General features: G+C 39.5%; 1 protein-coding gene across 1 annotated transcript; it reads left to right on the top strand.

The window, feature by feature from the left end:
• Positions 1–17585: 17585 nt before the first annotated feature.
• On the top strand, positions 17586–20159 carry LOC147899309 (putative inactive purple acid phosphatase 29). Its single transcript, XM_087377691.1, has 4 exons — positions 17586–17723; positions 17894–18041; positions 18190–18590; positions 19467–20159. Exons 1-4 carry the CDS (start codon positions 17586–17588, stop codon positions 20157–20159), a joined length of 1380 nt encoding a protein of 459 aa, XP_087233817.1.
• The last annotated feature ends 3866 nt before the right edge of the window (positions 20160–24025 follow it).

Here is a 24025-nt window from a genome sequence, read left to right on the forward strand (position 1 = left end):
GACGCATTTTCCACTATTGTGAGTTTGGACGCATTTTTCCACTATTGTGATCATTGCAGGAGGCATTGTAAATATGGGCATGATGGTTTTTGGCCTGCTCGGGGGTAGCCTTAGCAACAATGCAATTTGGGCAAAGCAAAAATTAGGCATTTTTGGCCTGCCCTGGTGGGGGAGCCTTAGAAATTGAGAATATTTGAAATAGAAGAAATTAGATTTATTTGATTGGTTGGTTGTTGTGCATTACATGTGGCAGAGATGCACATCTAGAGTTGGTACTGATAGTTGTGGTTGCATGGATTGAATATGCATTTCATCCCTGTCGACATCCTCAGTTACTATGCAGTGCTCATTCGCCTGAGCTTGAGAATTTCTGCGTGCCACCGTTTGCGATGCTCATCAATTGTGCCAGCCTCCTCTACGTTTCGTTCCCGTCAAGCGTTTGTGATGCTCATCAATTGCGCCAACCTCCTCTGCGTTTCATCCCATCGACGTCCTCAGTTGCTATACATCGCTCATTTGCCTAAGCTTGAGAATTGTTGCGTGCCTCATCAATTGTGCCAGTCTTCTCCAATATTCCGCAGCTTCAGTTGCTCTTTAATTGCGCCAGCCTCCTCCAAAATTCCACAGCTTGCGTTGTTCTAGCCGCGACTCTAGCTTCGTCTTTAGTGCGGTTGCTGGAAGCGTGAATACGGTGCTATTGGGTTCTCTGTTTTCCGGTCCTCTCCAGCATTGAGGCTCTTGCAATTAGTTGCTCGACCGACGGTTCTTCCTAGCGTCTCCAGCTTACCAATTGTGCCAATTAGGTGGCGGATTAAAATGAACCTCATACGTTCGTCTTTACGCCTGATACATGTTGACAGCATGATTAACGCGGAAGGGTATCATTACAAGAATATTTAGAGGTGGCTACGGTAGACCTTTGTCGATTGTTTTTTTTTTTTGTGTGCTTCAATTATAACTGCCCTTGCATGAGGCTTGTGTGCAAGGTAGGAGAAGATACGTGTGACGAGCATAAGTAATTAGGCATGGAGAATGTTTGAAGTTGTCATCGCTGCCTATAAATTCTGCATGCATGGCTGAAAGCTTTGCAAATTCGCAATTGCTTGTCCTGCATTGTCTCTCCTTTAGGCAATCGTTGGAGTCGATCAATGTGGCGACTACATGGAAACTGGCAACGGGACATTTGAGCGAGGTCTCTTGCAGATGAACACCTTCTTCCTTCTCTTCCTTCCTTCATTCATTCATTGCTTGAGTTGAAATAGTATTTTCTTCATATTGAATTGTTCCTTTCATCTTGATCTACATGCTAATGCTTACACTGTTTCTTCTACGTAGGATTGGCAAGGGCCCTTCACTCAGCTCTACCTATGAAGGTTGTTCCTTCTACGTGTGAGACTCCTGTGATTGCATGCTCGTCAAAGCCCAACGTTGTGGCCCCTGCAGGACGTAACAATATCCATGACCTACAAAGTAAGTTCTTGTTTAATTCAAGTTGGTTAGTCAAAACGTTGTTATTGTGAACATAAAGCCATAAGGTTGTAGATTCTACTGCATAGAGTTTTAGTCTATTGCGCATGCATAAGTTCGCAAACATTCTTGCAAAGTTTGTATGTGTCTCATGGTTGCGTATAGTTTTAGCTTATTGTTCTTCAATCAATTCGTAAGCGCTGTGGCATATTGTGAGAGTTTCTGATGGCAGACTATTCATTAGTTTTTTCTGTCAATGGCTTTTGTTAGAGACGTTCTATGATAACGCACTGCTCATTGTGTGTGCTCTAGGATAATGTGACATGTTGTGTGCTATGCTTTCGCTATTTGGAGACGCTGTCAAATGTTCTTATAGCATAAGTCTGCACTGACAAATTCTTACGATGTCCATCTTCACGCTCTGGGTTAATGCATGACCGTCCGTTGGCTATGTGTGCTCTGGAAAAACGTGAGATTGTCTACAAGCTCTGTGCTAGGCTTTTGTTATTTGGAGACACTGTCAAAGTTTTATAGCATAAGTCTGCAGTGGTGAATTCTAACATTGTCCACCTTCAATCCTTTTTACTTGTATACAGTACTTTGAAAATATGAATTATTTCGCTAATTCTTTGTGACCTTTGAGTAGTGTTGAACAAAATACATAAAATTGGGTGCATGTGCTCTGTTTTTTGCCTTATTTGTGCTGTGAAAGAGTTGTCAGCATTCTTGGCAACACAAACAAAAATTGGAACAATACATTTTTTCCCCCATATTGTTTTACACTCTCTTAATTTGCTCTATGATATTAGGCCCATCTCCACCGAAGTATGCATGTTCGTTCATGGAAAAATCAGCTTCCCCACCTAGTCATGCATCAACTCCTTTGTCAATCCTTTCTCCAACCAAGGCCCCAAAGGAAAATTTGCTGAAAAACACAGCAATTAAAAAGTCTTCCTCGAAGCGATCTTTGAGAGGATCGTTTCAAGCTGTTGCAGAAGAGGCCTATGCCCAAGGTGCATACAACTAAACCTTTATTTTTCTAAATTTCGCCATGTACACCTTTTAATAGTTTATTTTGTCTGTTTTTCTTAGTGAAGAAGCTTGTGCGCAGACACCCAGAGTATGTGGACTTTAGGTGTAAAATTAGCACACGTGTTGTTCGCTCCAAAAATTGTGTTCGTGTTCAAACTCCAAAGGATGGCTTTTGCGGAATGAAGCCTAGTGTTGTCGATGTCATTAATATTGACTCCGACTAGAAGAACTTCAACTTTGAAATTACCATATTGCAATGAACTTTAATGATCGTGCTTTAGAATTTGTGATACTTTGAAGTTATTTAGACGTAAATTGTTAGAAATTGTTTTGAGTACTAAGCAAAAATTCAAATGTTTTAATATGAAACATATGACTCAGTTACCAAATAAAGAATAATGATTTTGAAATTGTTCTTTATTTGTACTCTATTATATGAAATGCATATCATTTTCTAAACATATTCTTTTATTGTATTGCATTTTGCAAACGAGCGCTTTCATGAAAAAACAATATTGGACAAAATATGTACTCTTCAATTCAAGTGATAAGAAAATTATGATATAAAGCTTTGCAATAAAAATGTTGATTGCTCAACAATCTTTGGAAATACTCTCTTTTTGAATAATTGTACTTGTAAATGCAGTTAGCAAACAAATTGTCTTAAAACAAGATAGAGAAGAAGTAAATTCTTACAATGGAGGCGCTTACAACAAGAACTGCCAAGGAACTTCTTGTGGATTTTCTCCAAATTCCAAAGCAATCATTCCTACCAAAGAGAATTTTGTAGGAGGTGGAAATACATTGGTGTCACTAGGAATAACCCAATTATCTGAATGTGTTCCACATAGATTTGTCTTTCAAGGCAAATTGTTATGCAAGTATGGGACATACAAGGTCCCAAATCCAAAATATCAAGTGTTATTGAAGGGGGACTTGACAGACAAGAATTGTTCTCATACTATTACATTGCTTGTACCCTCCACATACATTCACCAATTTGTGAACTTCTTACAAGTTGGAGAATTCTATAGAATAGAGGGAGCAAGTGTTGTTCCAAGAGGTGCAAGTGAAGGAGGTAGTACCAAGTTATCTTTGCTTGTTGATGCAACCACTTGCATTATTAGAGGAGAGCCATTTGATGGTAACCTTCAATTGCTTCCAGATCATCCTCTTTGCACTTATGTCCCTTGGGCTGCTGAAATGGTCAACGTTGCAAATGTAGTTGGCACAATTGGCATAGTCATTGTTAAAGTTAGCAATGACAACGGCAATGTTGACCAAATCATTGGCAGATGGGCCAAGAGATCAAGATAGAGCAACTGTAAGTTCAAAACACTCTTTGTTTATTTTCAAATTTAAGATAGCATAGTAAGGCTTGTACATGATGATTTCTTTGTGAACCATAGTTGTCTTTTGTGACGGAAACGCAAGTCTACTCTCACATCATTGATCCAAGAATTCAATGAAGAAGGGGTGGTTATGTATGTTCTCAAAAATACCTCCTTCCTAAAAGCCAAGGGGACTATATGTGTCTTTGATTTCACCATACTTGCAGAAGTTCTCAAAGGCCAAGTCAAAGATGCATTGAAGGCTGCATTCTCAAGTCAAGTCGCTCGTTTGGGCTATGGAACAAAGGTAGTTTGCTATTCCAACAACAATAAGTTTCTACTTCATCAACGATAAACACTCACAATTGTTTCTTGTCTCCATAGATTCATGGTGTGTTGCATTTCACCAATATCAATGCAGACTTGCTCAAGTATGAATGCGACTCTTGCAGTGGGCTACGCGTGAGTCGAGATGAGCTTCGCCCTTATTGCTACTCATGCAAAAGTATGCAAATGATTGTTTGTGTTCCTTGTTTGACTGGTGATATTTACTAGCGTGATGGGGAGAGGATTCCAGTTCAGCTCAGAGGACCATATGTGGACATTGTTCTTCAGTTGAACGTTCCTTTCCTTGACTTCTACGAGGTAGATATCATGTTGGCACGCGACCAAGCTCAAGACAACTAAACCAAGTGGAAGCTTCACAATCAATAGCTCTGGCTTTGTTATTGCTTTTCAAAACAATTTGTGATTGTGGTCTTTCAAGATCAGTGTCCTTTCATTTCATTGTCATAATGGAATAGTTTCAAGAAACTCTTGCTTTGTTACTAGCTTGGAAAACAATTTGAGATGCAATCTTTTACAAAGGCTTGTTGTAATTTCAATGTTTAATGAAGTAGCTCAGAAAATTATCATCAATTCTATTTGAACAGTTGCTACATTGCAATTGTACATTGAGATTAACTTCAAAACAATGGAATTAGATAAAGCACTTCAAAGTAAAAACTTCACTCTTGATTTTGACTTCTTGCAAAAATTCCCTTCAAATGAAGATTGTTTCTTGTGTTTATTGCATTTCTTTCCTACTTTTACATATGAACAATTGTTGAATACTATCTTCAAAAACATTATAGCCACAACAATTGTAAAAAATTCTCCATGGCAAATGTTGAGTATAAAATCAATCAATTCTTCTTTTGATTTTATAAGTATGCAAGGTGTGCTCACAAAATCTTCATCATCATACACAATTATTGTTGATGTGTTGCAACGTTTCCATAACTTATTCGGACACTCTTTCAATTTATTATGCTTTAATGGCTCCAAAATAACAAAGAGAGCATTGATAGGCAAATATTGTCTCATTTGCACCTGCAGATGGTAATCCATAATAATACAAGCTATGAATAAATTACTTCAAAAATATCTGGGTTGGGATGAGAATTGGCCCGAAGGTGGGTTGATTATGTGTCAGGTTCTAAAGCAACGTGATATGCATAATATCATGGTATGCTAAGGTATTGCTTAAAGGATTATGGTCAGCCTCACTTGAAGAGTGTGTGCAAGAACATTAGTTCCAAGGATTTGCAAGCAAGGACAGAGTTCTATGTCAAGTACGAGTCATATGAGATCAAGAACCGTGTTTGTCTTAGTAGCATGAATACTTTTGACCGTTTGTTCATATATTGGAAATGTATGTTACGTTACAGATTGGGTACGCCTTTGAGCAAATGCTTGTTGAAGATTTTATACTTAGGACAATATTATCCTTCTATTGCTCGGGTAATTCCTTGCTAGGGGACAACAAAATGGATGCATGAAGAGCCCACTGCGGTTTTCTTCTATTGCGACTCACCAAAGATGTACCCACGATTGGACCAGCATGTTAATGGTATTGTTGAGGCCCCGATGTATTTTCAAGATTCACATTACCCCATCTCCATGGAATGAAAATGTGATTGATCCTATCGAAGTCTTGGATCACAGATTCCTACTTGCAAGTGAGAGTCCGTTGACTACAAATGGAACTAAGAGTGTGGGTTATTTACAAAAACACCACCCTAGGAAAGAGCTTGCTTGTAGCCCTAAACTGACCCAATCCTCTACTAGCAGCACTCATCCTCATATGCTTGAATTTCTTATATTGATAACCACGTCGAGGAATGGCATGCATATTGCCTAAGTTTTGTGAATGCTATGGCTCCAAAGTCATCTTTTTCATCTTGATGTAAATATTTCGGCAATGAAATCAATACAAAAGTTTGTGGATGCACGTTGATCTTCTCTGTTGTATCTTGTTTGATTGTTTAAATGTTCTATTGATTCAACCTTAATTGTTTGATGAAGTTAATTAATAGTTTAAATGAGTTATATGGGTTTGTTAGCTTAGATTAATTGTTCATGTAATTTCCTAAGTTAATTAATTAATTGTAAGAAGAAGTGAATCACATATCTATAGCCAATATGTGGCTACTAGCCATCACATATCTAACCATTAGTAGCATCACATATACATAGCCAATATATGACTACTAACCATGGTAGAATGTATAATCATCACCAAATCCCCATATATTTTAGCATGCAGTTGTATGTAGGGTTTATATTAGGACTTCAAAGTAGATTATTGTACCATGTTACATGGTAGTGGAGCTGGTAGCAGGAATGCAGGACCAGCCTATAGCTCAAACCTATTGCACATGGTGGCAGTGGGTCACACTTAGGAGGGGGTCATGCATTTGTACCAGATTCTTCAATGCAAGTGCTAGGGATCTAGATTAGTGGGTGTCAGATAAGTAGATGAGTCCATTCAATATGTGGTGTGGTATATCAAGATCTAAACTCCCATCAAGATGGTATACATCTCTTTTCTTATTTCTTTTCCTTCTTGTGATATTTATTTGTGAAATCTCATGTAGGCTCCATCATTTACCCCTTCTAGTGGCAACGATGCAAGTTTTGTTTGTGGATCATTACCTTAAGCTCTGATTATCCCCAAAGAGGTATGTGTTTCTTTTTCTTGTTTGCAATAAGCCCAATTTAGATTTAAATTTATAATGATGTGTGCTCATATTTCATATTAGTACTTATTTAATAATTTTAACATTTCTTTAGTACTTGTTTAGAAGTTATTAAATGGTACAGGTGTGATTTTAGTATCGCTTTAGCATGTGTATTACTTGAGCACTTGTGTTAGTATTAGTAGATAAGTTTTGGCTAGAATCTTAGTCAACTGCATGGCCATATAAGGACCTACATTGACTTATAAGAATGTTAGTCAATAAGGGAATCATATAAGGACCTACGTTCTAAAATGATGATACAACTGTTGGTACTACACTTTTAATGGTAGAAGAGGTGGTTGGAACGGCCTGCATGCAACATGCAAAAAATAATGGACTCATGTTCTAAATAAAGACCATGTTTCTCTAAATAGTTCTATAGTACTAAAATAATATAAAATAAGTAAATATTAAAACAAATTCATGCAATTAAATATTCCTTTGGATGGCCTTATAAGGACCATTAGGTCCTTACAACTCCTCAGACTATGTCCTTACAAGGATATCTATATCCTTATATGTCCTTACAACTCTCATAGGTCCCTTATGAGGGCCTTATAGGTCCTTACAACTCCTTGTCAGCCCTTATATTAGGCCATGTAGATCCTTATAAACAATATGTACTTTTGTACAAGCCATGTTGGCTCCTTATAATACCATTTAGGTCCTTATCTATATAGCCATGTAATTGAAGATCCCTTTGAATGCAGTTATAAGGACCACATAGGTCCGAATATGTCCTTACAAGGGCATTTAGGTCCTTACAAAAGGCATGTACCATTTTACAATAACATTCTCCCAAGTCCCACTTTCAAATAAGGAATAAGATTTGACCATGTGGCTAAATCTTAACCCCTCAGTTGAAAGTGGGACTTGGGAGGATTCCCTAATATAGCGTTTAGGGCAAATTCCACATGCAAGTAAGAGATTGAGATTTGATCATGTGGCCAAATCTTAACCGTATTGGGAATTCTCAAATTCCCTAAAACAATGTTCACTACCATCATGTATGGTCCTTATTATGCCATGTAAATGAGTATCCCTTTGAATGGCCTTATATAAGGTCCTTATGACACATGTACTATTTCTCTGTAAGGCCACAATCTATTGCCCATATCAAGGTATGTTTCTCTTTTTTTCTATCCTTTTTAATATGCAATTAGTTGAGTTTCTCATTAATATTTTTTATAGAACAGCCAGTCATGAAAAACGACGATGAGTCATGAGTTGTCGTTTGCAACACGCTATCTATATTTCGAGAGCTACTAGTAATTCATGCATGCCTATGAAATGTATAATACATCCTTTACTTATAATTACCAAAATATGCTTTAAATCTACAATAAATTAAGGAATTTAATCTCAATCAATGTCGTTCATTCCAATATTTGAATTAGAGCATATTTTTTATGTTAAGGCATATTTTTAATGTTAAGATAAATAAGTATATGGAGTCCATGCTCATAGAAGAGGTTTATTGAAACTTACAATGTCTCTAGAGAATTAGATAGAAAATATACTATCTAGATGTTCAAAGTTTAGAGAAGAAAGTGATACAATCTATTGTCATTTGGACCAAATGGTTCAATTTCCACCTAATTTATTCGAGTTTAGATGGTAGTAAGTTTTGAGTTTACTTTATTCGATCTACATCATTGAAAAAATATAACTTCTAGTTTATGAAAAATAAATTCTAAGTCACGAAAACTAGAACAATTATTGTTCAAAAATTATTATGTGAACTTGGATTCTAGAATCCAAAATTGGGTGACGGATTTAAATTTCCGTCGAGGGAGTGAAATTTTCGTCCACAAAAATGGGGAAACGAAGTGTTTGACAAAGTTTAAAATCTCACTTTTATCCAATGAAACTTTCAGTGCCAAAATTTTCCGCCGATGGGAAAGAATACGTCCATGAAAAATTTCCGTCTGTCAAAAAATTTTCGTCGATCGTCACAAAATTTCTGTGGACAAAAATCTCAGTTCGTCGACGGAATTTTTTTTTCTATCGATGGAATTTGGGATTCCAGAATCCACTTGATTCTGAAATCCCGATTTTGATGACGGAAAAATTTTTCATCGATGAAAATTTTTTGACGGACGGAAAAATTTTCATTGGTGGAATTTTTAGACAAATTATTTCCTATCGGCGGGAAATTTTGGCATTGAAAGTTTCATTGGATGAAAATGAGATTTCAAACATTGTGGAACGCTTCGTTTCCCCATTTTTTTGGATGGAAAGGTCACTCCCTCGATGGAAATTTCAATCCATCATCCAGTTTCGGATTCCAAAATCCAAGTTCACATCACAATGGCTTGGATTGAAGCAAAGTAAATTGATAAACTTAAAATCGTCAATATTTAGATCAAAATTTAACTATTTGATCCAAATAATGTAAGATTATAAATGTCTTTACTTAATATTTAAATCTAAAAACATCTTTACATTCAACAAACCTCTTTTATGGCCATGAACTCCATATAACTACCTATGCTAATATTGAAAATTTCTTAAATTCAAGCATTGTATTAACATCGTATAAAAAGAAAGTTTTTTTAAAAGACAATGCATTCCTATAGGTTTATGGATAGCACATTACATACAACATGGAGTTTGGAAACATATATTGGTACAAAACTTATACTTGAGGGCAATGTTGTTACTTCTGTGGAAGTAATTGGTACAAATCTCTTTTAACAAAAGTGCAGAAGAGAAAATTGATTCAAAGATGCTTAAAAAGAAAAAAAAGAAAAGAAAAGTGGAATTCATCAATGTGTAGAAATGTTTAAATTCCAAGTTGTAGAAATTCTTGTGTATGGTTTTGAGTTATTAAAATTTGGACAATTAAGCACTGAAAAATAATTGATATATTAAAGCAAAAGGTCCAAGGACTTTCCTAGTTGAATAGAATAGTTACTTCTCCTTTGTAATTTTTCATGTTTTCCAAATTTTAGGTTAGAACACTCTTTCCAATTCATAATATTGGACGTTTTTAGGTTTAAGAGTAAGATGTAAGTAATGTTTTTTCCATAAAAGTAGCTATTTATGAAAGATGTTTGACATAAAATTGTGTATTTTGTCTCCATAGTTTGGAAAACTGCACTTTTTGGGTTTTTTTTCAAAAAAGGAATTGAGTTGTCGTTTGCATGATTTTGTTGTCATTTTTTATGGCACCCTATTATAGGTTTCTTTGTTGGTAAGAGTGCCTAGATACTATCCCGATACTACGTACATGTATTGTCTTTGGGTTGAATTTCACATGTAGGCACCATCCCTAACTTCTTTTATTATTGGAGGTCTAGTGTCAGGTTTTAGCTCATCAGCCCATGCACCATTGGTTCTAGTTATGTATAGGCTCAGGTGTCGGTTCATCACCCCATGCACCCATTAATGTTGGTGAGGTATTCATCCATAATATCTTATTTTCTTTTGTGCGTAAACCTACATTTGAACTCAAAATTGTGGTTGTAGCCCATACATACATACTCTCTCTGTGTGTGTGTGTATCTATCTATCTAACTATACATACATACATACAAACACACGCACACACACGCATGCACATGCACACACACACACATAGAGAGAGAGAGAGAGAGAGAGAGAGAGAGAGAGAGAGGGATGTGCCATAGTCTCAAATATAGTTGAGGTCACAGTGATACCTCAAAAATTGACATTGGAGTTGAGGGAGACATAAGGCCACCTAGATGAGGAAAGTACTAGATTGATTGAGACTCACAGTTACCTAGATGAGGAGATCACTAGCTCTAAGATTGTGAAGCTTATGACAAAGCACACTTTGATTTTCTATAGCATGTTGCTTATCATCAGGGGGTTAGAGTTCATTCATAAATAGGCCTCTAACCCATGACATAATAGAGATTATGGGATGTCTTGCCCTTCCATCTATAGCACCCACCTTTGCTCATGAGTCAGCATGACATGCTCTTTGTCAAGTTACCTTTCATATGACAAGATTCTATGTGCTTGAGTGTGGTCATCCATTCCGCTTAGATTGCATTACTTAACATTTTCTTGATAGAACAAGGTGCCCTCTGCCTGGGGTGACAACTCAATATGTAATATGTTACTACCCTTGTCCAAAATCCAGGGTATGGGGGGACAAGGCCATATATAATATGCATGGATATCCTTAAAAAAATTCAAATATGCAAGGGAAAAATATGAAAATTTCATGTCCCCCCTCCCACAAAATATAAGGTATATACCTTGAAAAATATGCAAGATTTTAAGATTTGTACATACTTTTCATAATATGTGAGGCCCAAGGGGGAGGGTATTTTGAATGAGGGGGGTAAAACAAAAAATACACTAAAATATGAAAATCAATCTCCTCTCAAATTAATGTAACTTTTTCATGTGTTACCCAAATTTCAAGGTGTAAAGACATATTTGAAGTTCTTTTAGTGCAGAACGCAACCATGTTAATTTGAATAATTTCTACTCATCGAGAATCTTTTTGGTAACAAAATCACAAACTCCAAGCTTTTCTTGAAGTTGCAATTTTATAATTTGAAAATGGAGGATAGTGATACCTTGAGTGCACATTTAGCAAAAATGCACCCTCTTGTGCAACAACTTTCCATCCTAAAGTGTCCCCCAGACGACGAGGACAAAATGGCTGTCCTCATGAAGAGTATGGAAGGAGTCACTCGATTTGAGCATACTCTTGAAATAATTAGGCTTGCCACGGCTACCTTTGATGATATGGTGACTCTTCTTCTCGAAAAAGATCGTCGAAACAAAGATTCTCCGATCTCTTCTTTAGATACTATAAAGGCTCTTGCCTCCACTAGCAGATGGGGAAACCCAGGCCTATAGGAGCAACACATGGAAAGTCAAAGCCATTCAAGCCTCTCAAGTGTACCTTTTGTAACAAAGCTTGGTCATATGGAGGACAGATGCTACCAATTGCCAGACAGCTCTCTACTAGAAGGTAGAGCCCTCTTCTTATGGTATTTCAATCGTACATCTTCTTCTTTGGCTTCTTACGCTGGTCATCTCTTTTCTCTTGGCTCCTTTGACAGCCTTGCTTACTATTCTATAAGCAAAGAGCTCGGTGCACGTACCACAGAACCTCTACTCAAGAACGCGTAACACTAAGTAACTATTATTAACACTTTGTTAGCTAAGTTGCTCTTTGCTCTTAGGAAGTTTTTAACCCTCTCTTACCTTTCTCGGATGGTCTATGTTCTCAAAACCTATGTACTGACCTCCTCACTCTCAAATGGCCAGCCAAGCTACTACTTTACTTGTTGCTTGTTTTCACTTGTTTCTTCCCCATTGGCTTTGGATTTTTTGGAGGAAATCGTTTTCCTCGCTCACACCCCAACGCAGCTTCCTTCTCTCGGTGAAGTAGCTTTCTTTGATGTCACGACCTTTCTCTTACTTACCTTCTCAGATTTTTTGTTATAGTAGCTCCTACACATTGCGAGTTGTGTCTACATTGGCTTTGGCAGCTTCTACGTGACCCTGGGTGACCGACCTTGCTTGCTTCTTGTCGTAGCAACCCCCCTGCATTATTGCGCGCCCATTCCTTTCTCATCCCTCGACTGTTTTTTCCCCTTCCTTTTGCTTCCTTGTCTTCTTGTTGATCATGTGAGAACCAGTCGTGTTCTAGTTGCGATGTTACCTAGGGGAGGTATTTTTCAGTTTACTTGTCTTATTTGTTAAATTTTTTTTTTTCTATGATCTTTAATCCATTGAATGTTCAAAGTTTTTAATTAATCGCTTGTTTCAAAGGAATTTATTATGTAATTGCGGTGTCTTCTATTAATTTATATGATTCATTGCTTCCTTTCCTATATATCTACTTTATCTTTTTATGGTTTCACTTCTTTTTTCTCAAGTATAGAACATGCTGTGGAAGACCAGCCATGAATTTAATTTCCAAAGATAGTTAATCCTCTCTTTTCTCACAACCTCCCTAAGATTTTTCATTTTCAACTCTTACTCAAATTTGTTAATCATGGGTGTGGAATACCCTCCATGGTTCTCTTCAGTATGGTGTGGACTGCTCCCCATTTTACAATAAGTTCCATTAATGAACAATAATTTTCTTTCAGCTATTTGGGTGGGGAATACCCCACATTTTTTCTTTCCTTCAAAAAAGGAATTTCACTATCTTTTGTAAGGTTGTGTAATTTACCCTTTTTTTGTAAGGTTGTGGTATAAGTGATAACAAGCTGGGGTTTTTGCACGCGTTACCTGTCTTCCTTCACAAAACTATGATGTTCTAACACATTGTTTTGTATGGATGGTGACAGGTAAGTGAACCCTGACCTCGGATGCTGGACTACCTAATGGATTTGACACTTTTGTACCAATTGTATACATATTTCATATACACCCATAAAATGAGAAATTTCTTATCGACCCTTATTTGAGCATCAGGTGCTGTATTGTTAAAAGGTTTTAGTTTTCACACACACACACACACACACACACACACACACACACACACACACACATTCCTGTGGTCATAATCCCTAATAGTTGTGGACCCAACATCCTAGGGATTAGGCACTATCGCCCAAGGTTGATATGGAGAAAGCACATGTTCACTCCATGGATCAGCCCATGCCAACACAAAACATCCTTAGTCAACTCATGCATAGTAGAAGCATGCAAACCACCATACGAAGATGGTGCATTCATGACGGTAGTACTCTTGATGGAACGGAGATTGAAAGTCCTATGCACTGAGCAACAATCATGTGCAGTAAATCAATCAATTCTTCCACCATCCACACACCAAAAAAATATCCTCACAAACCTATCATCACAATTAAAATAAGAAGAGGATGCACTATGGTCAAGGCTATGGGAACCACTCAATGACCTACTAGGCATCCTTGAACCACTTCACATGATGGTGTAGCTAGAAACACCATGCACTTGCTTCGTCATGCTATCCCTTCCCATGGTCAGTCTCAAAGTGACTCCAAACAACCTAGATGCTAGTGCATAAGTGCCATCTGAATAACCAAAAGAATTGCCTAGCAGATTTGCATGATGCACCACATCCATCAAACCAAATACAATGTTGCTACCATATGATGCACAACCTCCCAAGAAAGTATTGTGATGATTGAAGCAATATTGCAACATTGGGATTTTTTGGGGTGCTTTAAGGTGATGTAGCTTGGCAGTGAGGGATTGAGGAGCCCCCATACATGGCATAAATTTCATGGCCTTTGTGCCCATGATGGCCCTAAGGCTCTATACATACATATTAAGTAAATATGGAATTTGATTTTCCAAATTTGTAGTGTCTAACGGAGATTGTAAAATGTTGTAATTTTTGAAGTGGTAGTGTCTACTTTTTGAAGTGATAGTGTCTACTTTTTGAAGTGACAGTGTCTATTGGTGGAGATTATGAAATATGGAGTAAATTTGAAACATCGTTAAATTTGAGAATCTTCTCATTTCAAATTTCACATAAGCTTCTCATTCAAAAGAAAATAGACAAATAGAAGCTACCAATAGTACATATTTTGGATATTTGAAGACACATGCATGAGCCTAACTATAAACAAGGGATACTATACAATTTGGGATATTTAAAGACACATGCATGAGCCCAACCAAAAACATGGGACATATATATACATTTATTATGTGCATTGTACCATTTGAGAGTGTATAAAAAACATTGCTTGTACTTCCGCATCAATGTTGTAAAAGACTCACACTACAATTATAGAAGATTCCAAGGGCGTTTCAAATATGCTTCATATGAAAAACTTTGATGGGGAAACATTTGACTAGTGGGGAAAGGTTTTCGTGGTGAGGTAAGTGGGGGACCATTTAACTAGTGATGCCCAATCCGACCTATTACCATGCATGTGTTGTGTACTTTATTCGTGGATGCCTACTTTTGAATATGTTCCCTTAATGTTATTTCCCACCAATATTTGGAATGTGTAGAATTTGAATGCATTTGAATAAGTATAGCACCAACATAATGGAGTTTATACCATCCATCATGAGCCCATGCCTTCAAGTGATGCAATCTAATGCTTCCTTGTTTGGCAATTGCTTATGGAAGAGACTTTTGAGATTATGAGGAGTTAGCCCAAACTTGCCTACTTTAATTCCTGTATTACTTTTATGTATGTAGGTGAAGAAGATGGTTTGCAAACCTTAATAATTAAAGCTACGGGTATTTGCCAATTATATCTCATTGACTAGTCGTACATGTCCCAATTATCGTCTAAAGGTCACCTAGTAGTTTGAAATGCCAGTTGTTTTTTTCCATATGCTACCCATTCTTGAGGTTTGTGCATAGGGCAACTTCTTTCATTGCCCACAACATCGAGAAAAATCTTGCATGCATGTTGTCACATCTACACACACACACACACACACACACAATGTGCATGTGCACACACACACACACACACACATGTGCATGTGTGCGCACACACATGGACGCACGTGCGCGCACACATAGTCCACATGCACATATGCACCAGGTTGTATGCATGCATGTAGAGAGAGAGAGAGAGCGAGAGAGAGAGAGAGAGAGAGAGAGAGAGAGAGAGAGAGAGAGAGAGAGAGAGAGAGAGAGAGAGAGAGAGAGGTGTCGACATACTGCCCTCTACACAACCATGAGAACTCTGTCTCTGTGTCCACAAACCTCTCACGAAACTGCCCGATTGCAAGTTGGTCCACTGGAAAATTATTGCATGCATGAACCCGATTGTTATGGAAAAAGCGCATGCGATCCTGGAGGCTTGCAGGAAAATGGTGTTGGGTGGTAGGTAGGAAAGCTACGAAGTGTGGGAAGTTCCCCCCCCCCGAATAAGATTGATATGAACAGAAAAGGAGAATAATAAAATGCCAGTTGGGATTCTCACCTTCGCCTCCATGCTTCCCTCCTACCATGCCCATTGGGTTTTAGGGCCAGTGCACACGGTAAGAGTGGGAGCGAGGCTGGTCGGCGCACCAATAGTGCACGGAAACATCACTTGAGGACCAAGTTTCGTTCACACGCAGTATTGCACGTAGTCCAATGCTATTAGGCTCACCGATACTTCGCTGCTTTGCATCCCCTCTGCCTCGCCTCTGCAATATCTGTAGCGGTGAGCTATAAGGTCATAGTGAAATGGGGTGGTGCTGTGGTGTGAGAAAGGGCAACCTCCAAAAATGAAGGTCAGAATTTGAGCCCTGAGGGTGCATTGATGGGCCCTCACAAGAAATGGGAAGGTTTGCACGGAAAGGCTTTGTTGAAGAAGGTTTTTTTGGCCTGCCTACCTTGCCCCTGATCTGTAGGCCTTAGTAATCGTTTGGCCTCCAAAGAGAACTAGAATGCTTGGCCAACTTCTAATTGTAAGTAGCTACTAGAGCTGGCTAAGTAAAAATCAAGTATTTAGTTATTTTTTATGTTCACTTTATTTTGGCGTGCTTTGATTGGAGGAGCATGTGAGTATCCCATGAAATTCTCCACCTTTTTCTCTCTCTCCTCTTCTTCTTAGTCATCGCTTGAAATCCTCCACTCTCCCCCCCTTTCTCTCTCTTTCTCTCTCCTTTTTCTTCTCCTCTCTCTCAGCTTGCAATTCACTCCCTTTTTCGATCACCATCTAGGGCAGGCCACATGAATGAAATTCATCTTGTTTTTGGCCTGCCATTAGGAGGCCTAAGTGAAGGCAACTCTTAGTAGAAGCAAAAATACATGTTTATTTACTTCATTTTGGCCATGTTTTTGCGGACTGTGATTGGTGCATGCCCCCAACTTTTTTAGCCCCTCCCCCCCCTTTCCTTCTCTCTGTCTCTGTCTCGGTTTCTCTCTGTCTCTCTGTCTCTCTCTCCTCGCTTTCATGAAGTTCATCATCTCTCCTGACTTTCCTATTTGGATCTCGAGAGGGCCTTGTGAATGATTTATCATTGAGGGGCAGCCGCCCTGCCTCTACCACTACCCCTATGTGGGAATCTACCGCCTATGCGGGAAGGAGTGTTGATGAGGGTGTGGCACGTGTGCGGTCGAGGATGATTAACCAGAATATGCATCAGAGATTCCGAATCTGCCTTTGCGTCATTCACTCGTTCACTCAATCGATCGTCCTCTCCATCTCAACAATCCGTAGTCACTCCAATCCATTCCCTCCATCAAAGCTCTCGTGAATCATCGACAGTCGTCGCTAACCATCGTACCCTCAACTGCCAGAGCTCTGTTGAATCGTTTCCACTGCTCAGAATTCCACAGCACACGATTAACTTGGACTTTGGAACTTGGAAGCTCGCTTTCTCGAGCGGCGGATGTCGATCGAGCGCGAGTGGGCGCTTTTTCTTGGCTGAAACGTCGATGACACAGCTCTTCAGAAGATTGCGAAACTGCTTGCAACTTGCAATTGTAGATGATTCTTCCGCCAGTTCGCTCTCCAGGCGAAGAATTTGAAAGAGCCAGTCCGTATTACAACTCGGACGGACGTATAAACAGGGCCAGTGTTGAAGCGCAGCTTTCTTGGCGACAACAAATCAGATCGAAACAGGGAGGTCGACGGACGGGCTGGTAGATCTTTCGAAGCGCTGCATCAACTTCACTTATTCAAAATTTCATCTGGAGAGCGTACGTCGAAGGCAGAAGAGCAGGAGCAGATTCAAATTAGGCGCGGTTATTGCCGGACCGGTTTGGTTGGCTGTGTGAAACCGACATAACCGTTCGCGAATCATGAGACGGAGTTCTCAGATGTGGTCCGATTCTTGGACTTCCGTCGTGCTGTCCCTTTTCATCGTCCAATCGTGTAGCTGCTTGCAACAGCCGTCGGTTCTTCGATTTAGACCTGATGGAAAATTCAAGATTTTGCAGGTACTTCCTCTTTTGCTTTGTTTGGATTTGTCTTACACGATTTTGGATTTGTTACGCAACTTCTCTTAGAGTGATTGTTGGCTCTAATCACAAGGAAGCCATTTCTGCGTTCTGACACACCCTTGACGCAAAAGATATGCTCTCTGTGGTCTTCGTTGATTCTGTTACAGATCGCAGATATGCACTACGCAAATGGCGCGTCTACTAAATGTAAGGACGTGCTTCCAACGCAGTGGGACAGCTGCAGCGACCTCAACACCACCGCCTTCGTGAAGCGTTTGATCGAAGCAGAACAACCAGATTTGATTGTCTTCTCAGGTGCAGAACGTCTCGCAGTCCTTCACACGTGAACAGTCCCTTAATAAGTCTAACTTCTGGACTGGATTGTCTTTCCATCGACTCTTCCACTGCTGCTCCTCACTCATCAATCCTTATACTTTCCCATTCTGTTTCTTGCTTCCCGCAGGGGACAACATCTTCGGCCATGACACTCAAGACCCTGTAGCCTCTCTCAATTCAGCTTTCGCACCCGCAATCGATGCAAAAATCCCGTGGGCTGCCATACTAGGGAATCACGACCAGGAGTCCAGATTGTCCAGGCAACAGGTCATGGAGCATATAGCGAAGATGGACTACACTCTCTCGCAGGTATACCCTGGAGGCAATTCAAGCACCCAGATACACGGTTTCGGCAACTATCACTTGGAGGTGGGCGGCGCCATGGGATCCGCGCTAGAGGGCAAGAGTGTGATGAACATTTACATGCTGGACAGTGGGGATTATTCTCAGGTGAAGGGGATTAACGGTTATGGGTGGATTCAGGAAAGCCAGAAGAGGTGGTTCAAGAGCCTCTCAGCGAAGTTGAAGGTATAATTTTCCATAACCAGTTTGAGGTCGTTTGATTTCTTCTTGCAATCCTATACATGATGAATGCACGAAACAGATCTGTATTCCTGTGCGCATTGACAACGTACGGTTGAAAAAATTCTGGGTTGAAATTGTTCTTCATGTATGCAAGAAGAATTTTCAGTTGTTTGCAAGAATTCTGGTTTTCGAAGCACCAAGTCGCCCAAGGCTTCAATTTAAATTCTGCTGTTATATGAAGACTTACAGCTCATTAGATGCTCAAAATGAGTATGTTAAACTTGGAATCTGATGTTTCAAATCGTTGTGCAGCATATATGCATTAAGTTCATGTACATGCAAGAACGATTTCCTGTTGCTAGTAACCCCTTGTAACTATCCCCTTGTAACTATGCGGAGTGCATGAGTTGGGAGTGTAGATAATCCATATATCACCAGAATTCTCTGATGCAAGCAGTGAAGCTGATATGCTAGCTGTTTTAGATGCTCCTGCAAGAAATGCAGCTAACTCCTTACTTTAAATAGATTATGCAATTGTAAGAAATTTGGCAACTAGAATTTGTATGCATTTAGTCTACACCATTGGGAGAAATGTATATTTGGCAACTAGAATTTGTATGCATTTAGTCTACACCATTGGCCTTACCTCTAGAGCTCTCTAACTTAGAAATGTATAATTGTTGGCCCTACCTCTTGAGCTATCAAACTTAGAAATGTATAATTGATTGTTGGCCTACTAAAAATTCCATATGATTGAGAGAATTCCATAATTGAAGGAATATAAATGTTTTTTATGTCACAAAAGATTGGAATAAGCTTGTTAAATATAAAATCTCCTTCCACTTCTTACCTTTTTGGTAACACTTGTTGGTCTCACAGGAGGCGTACCAAAGCGAGCCAACACCACAGTCGGATGTGGCCCCGGCACTTGTTTACTTTCACATCCCGCTCGTTGAGGCCTTGTATGTGGCCACATGCTCAATCGTCGGAGTGAAGCAAGAGGGCATCGGATGTGCACAAGTGAACTCCAACTTCCTTGCCACCATGCATGAGGCTGGTGATGTTCGTGTTGTCTTCATAGGTCATGACCATGTGAATGATTTTTGTGCAGACCTTCCCAACAATATAAAGATGTGTTATGGTGGTGGGGTTGGATACCATGCCTATGGCAAAGCTGGTTGGCCTCGACGTGCGCGAGTTGTTGTGGCATCATTGCATCCTTCAACTACTAGTGTTGTTGCAAATGGTGTCTCTTTGCCTCAAAAGCCAAATGACTCTATGCCCCAAGCTTCTCAAGGGCTAGGAGTTTACCAAATCTCAACTTGGAAACGTCTCGACGACCACTCATTGTTTATGATTGACCAAGAAATCATATGGTCAAACTTACCTCCCCCTCTTATAGAGCATCAATGGTGGGCTCTTAATACCTCTTCTAGCCTCCTCCTTCTCATCTCTTTCTACCTAGTCCTCTCACTTCTCTTATCTTATTACATGTCATGGTGGCCCTTCTCCAAGGGATGTCATTCGCCATTTGAAAGAAGCTTCTCAAGTAGCCCTCTTCTAACGAGGTGAATATGGGGTCTACCCTCATTGTATCATTCATTAAAGTTGATTTGCCTTTAATAAAATAAAGAAATCTACATGATCATATCATTATTATTGTGGCACCTCATTGTATCATACGACAAAGTTTATTTGTGTTTAATAAAAGTTAATGCTTGTAGCAAGTACAGTTATACCATCATAACCTCATTAGTATTGTGTGCCTTGCTCCATACTCAACCCTTTAAGGGTGTGATCTCGATGGATCACTATGTGAAGGGATGCCTATAATAATTACAGCTCCATTTGTTGTATATGTCCCAAGCATCGTTTGTACGTCACATAGCACTACGAGATGCTATTTCTATATTTCTTTTTGTTTACTGGCACCTACATAATTCATTGTCCAACATAAAATAATGCTTGTATGCATGTAGTTACATAGATGACAATTTGTCCTAAGACATAACAATGCTCTTATGCATGTCATCACATCTATGACCATTGAAGAAATTGCCCCTATGCCCCTGCTCGTCCTACCCCACATAATGAGATCTTCAAATTTGTAGATGTGAGAGTTGACATAATGACGAGTGCACCCCACTATGCTTGCAAGGAATATGACCAGCTGAGCGTGTGAACTTAAATAGGAAAGATAATCATCATGTTACACCTAGTACGAGTAAATCATTCTTTTTTTAGAATATTGAACGCTCACCTATGCAAGTATGCCTTATTGAATAAGTATAGATATCGATGTATCGGTATTGGGTTCTACGATAGGCCCTTCGCTTGGAGTACCTCCCTCAGGTCCTCCACATGGGGGAATGGGTTCCCGGCTGGAAAATGCCCGGGGATCACCAGCTCGTGACACTTTCCAGCGGGGAATCCCCTGCCTTGGACGATTCCCCATTCGATTCCTTGCTTCCAAGCACGCGTTCGAGCCGAATGCAAAATTTCATCTGGAAAGCGTTCGTCGAAGGCAGCGTGAGCGGAGTAAGAAAAGATCAAAATTAGGCGAGCTGTTGCCGGGCCGGTTTGGTTGGCTGTCCGAAACCGAAATAATCGTCCAACAGTCGTTGCTGGGTTTGCACGTCGTGGGAAAGCGCTCTTATGAGATGGAGTGCCCGTTCTTGGTCTGCCGTCGTGCTGTCCCCCTTCCTCTTTCAGTTGTGTAGACCTGATGGACGATTCAAGATTTTGCAGGTCCTTATTACACTTCTTCAGCTTACACAATTTTGGAGTCGTTACGCTTTAAATGTCCTGGAACTTCTTCTCGAGTGGTTTGGCTCTACTTAAACACAATGCTAGGCTGCAAGTCCCTTGACGCAAAAAATCTGTCTTCGTTGATTCTATTCCTGATCGCAGATATGCAAAATGTCCAACAACGGAGGGGAAGAGCTGCAGTGACCTCAGCACTATCGCCTTCGTGAAACGTTTGATCGAAGCAGAACAATCACAGGTCCTCTAAGTGTTGACGTCCTATTGAAGAAATAGAAAGCTACAAGAAAGGAATGAAACAATCCAGGAGGAAGTTGAACAAGAAGAGCCAATGTGGGATCTCACTTGATGGTTACACATTTGTGTCCCCACTTAAGTAGGGTCACAACAGAAAACCTCAAGGAGTACAACAACACATACCACAAGGTCCTTTGGTGGACTATGAATGTCATGGCCCATGTGGTGAAGACTTTCAAGCCCCTGAGTTTGGGCTAGAGACTACTGAGGTTGACACATAGTTTGGAGGCCAAGTGTACTACATTTGAGGGAGAGAGAACAAAAACCAAGAAGAAGCAAATGAGGCAGCCTCCCATGCACCATGAAGGGCAAAAGGGGCGAATTAAGAATTTGTCTCATTGAAGGAACAACAAAGTCTCGATGGAGTACAGATGAGTGGTGGAGCAAAGAGCATAAGAGGTGACCTGCATATAGAAGATGATCTAGAACTAAAGGGAAAGCTTGTTTTCCAACATACCATGCTTTGCACAAGGCAATAAACCCTTTTATCTACCCATCAATTGGGGCAGTCAACACAAATGCAACAAAGGGAGCTCTCTCCCATCACCTTGAAGGTGTCGATGTCAATGGAACAATCGTTGCACAAAGCCATAAATCTCTAAATCTTTAATGCAATGTGAATCCAAGCTAAAGTAAGAGAGCATTGAAAGGTGCTCTTGGCCATCACTTCAAACATGGCAACATCTCAAATTGAAAGAGAGTAGACCACTGCCAAGCTAAAGCAAATAAAGGATGAGTAGAGCTATGGATCAAAGTCCAAATCATATAGACCGAATAGTACCAGATCCCCACTCCCACGCACCATGAAGGGCAAAAGGGGCGAATTAAGAATTTGTCTCATTGAAAGAACAACAAAGTCTCGATGGAGTACAAATGAGTGGTGGAGCAAAGAGCATAAGAGGTGACTAGCATATAGAAGATGATCTAGAACTAAAGGGAAAGCTTGTTTTCCAACATACCATGCTTTGCACAAGGCAACAAACCCTTTTATCTACCCATCAATTGGGGCAATCAACACAAATGCAACAAAGGGAGCTCTCTCCCATCACCTTGAAGGTGTCGATGTCAATGGAACAATCGTTGCACAAAGCCAATAATCTCTAAATCTTTAATGCAATGTGAATCCAAGCTAAAGTAAGAGAGCATTGAAAGGTGCTCTTGGCCATCATTTCAAACATGGCAACATCTCAAATTGAAAGAGAGTGGACCACTGCCAAGCTAAAGCAAATAAAGGATGAGTAGAGCCATGGATCAAAGTCCAAATCATATAGACCGAATAGTACAAGATCCCCAAGAATGATGAAGCATGCATGGAGAAAAGACAAAGGCATGGGTGTATCAAGAGCGCTAGTGCTGCTTGTACTGAATCTTATAGATGCAATCAAGAAGTAATTTCTTCTCCAAAGTTAGTCTAAGCTACTTGGCAATGTGTGAATTGTGCATTCGTGTATGAATTTGCATTTTCCCATTGTTCTATCTTTCATATGAACGAGCAATCTCTAAAAGGGGTTGTGAGCATAACAAACCCATCCTAGCATAGCCATTACTTTCATTAGACCATAAAAAATAGGTATACTACCTTTGCAAAAAATAGAGCATAGGCAATCCAAATGCATGTTCGACCGAAACAAATCATAATGTTAGCAACAAATTGTAGCCAACATTAACTAGCCTCTAAATGTCCATAGTGAAATAAAAGAATGAGAATCGAAATTTGCATGATTCATCCTTGCTATATCACAACCTTCTCATGCATGAGGACAAAAAGGAGACTTGTTCGAAACTGTTTGTTCCTCCTAGCTGGTGGAAGACTAGTTGGTGGGAGAGCACAATGCCACGAAAGAAGCATGTTGGGTTCATGAAGCAGTTCAAGAATTTATATATTCCGATCTGCATAGTGGAGAATGTTTACGGTTCAAATCCGTACAGCCCTAATCTTAATGATGGGTTGGTCTGATTGAATCAAGGCATTATACTCACCCTGTCACTACCATTGGAACAACCTAAGTGAAAAATCTCAGATTTGGGATTCAAAAGAAAAATGAACAACCTGGTCCAATGCTTCTGACATTGTAGATATTTTTTCCATTTATATTTTTGCAGCAAAGATGAAAGCTTGGTGTGTGATAAGATTTATATGTGTCATTGAGTTGAGAAAAGTGTCTGCATCAATCTCGTTTGTAGAATGCAAACATTGTAAATGCAAACATTGTGGGCACATATTTTAAGTGCTACTTATATAAAGCAATATTTCCTAGCATTTGGATCAGATGTTAATTCTTATCCATCTCACCCACATGATGTATCAACTTTTTGAAAGTTATATTTACAAAAAACGACAAGCGTTGGTAACTGCTTGTTTCTTAAGGATTGATAGC

This window comes from Dipteris shenzhenensis, chromosome 8, assembly GCF_047967505.1.
Source record: "Dipteris shenzhenensis isolate YYH24624 ecotype China chromosome 8, Dip_SZ_1.0, whole genome shotgun sequence".
Taxonomy (NCBI): domain Eukaryota; kingdom Viridiplantae; phylum Streptophyta; class Polypodiopsida; order Gleicheniales; family Dipteridaceae; genus Dipteris; species Dipteris shenzhenensis.

What these genes read in the sequence shown, in the direction of transcription:
- LOC147899309 (XM_087377691.1), top strand. Translation starts at nt 17,586, where the DNA reads ATGAGACGGAGTTCTCAGATGTGGTCCGATTCTTGGACTTCCGTCGTG. An exon ending in AGATTTGATTGTCTTCTCAG is followed by an intron (nt 18,042 to 18,189) that starts GTGCAGAACGTC and finishes TGCTTCCCGCAG; the next exon opens with GGGACAACATCTTCGGCCAT. An exon ending in GCCTCTCAGCGAAGTTGAAG is followed by an intron (nt 18,591 to 19,466) that starts GTATAATTTTCC and finishes TTGGTCTCACAG; the next exon opens with GAGGCGTACCAAAGCGAGCC.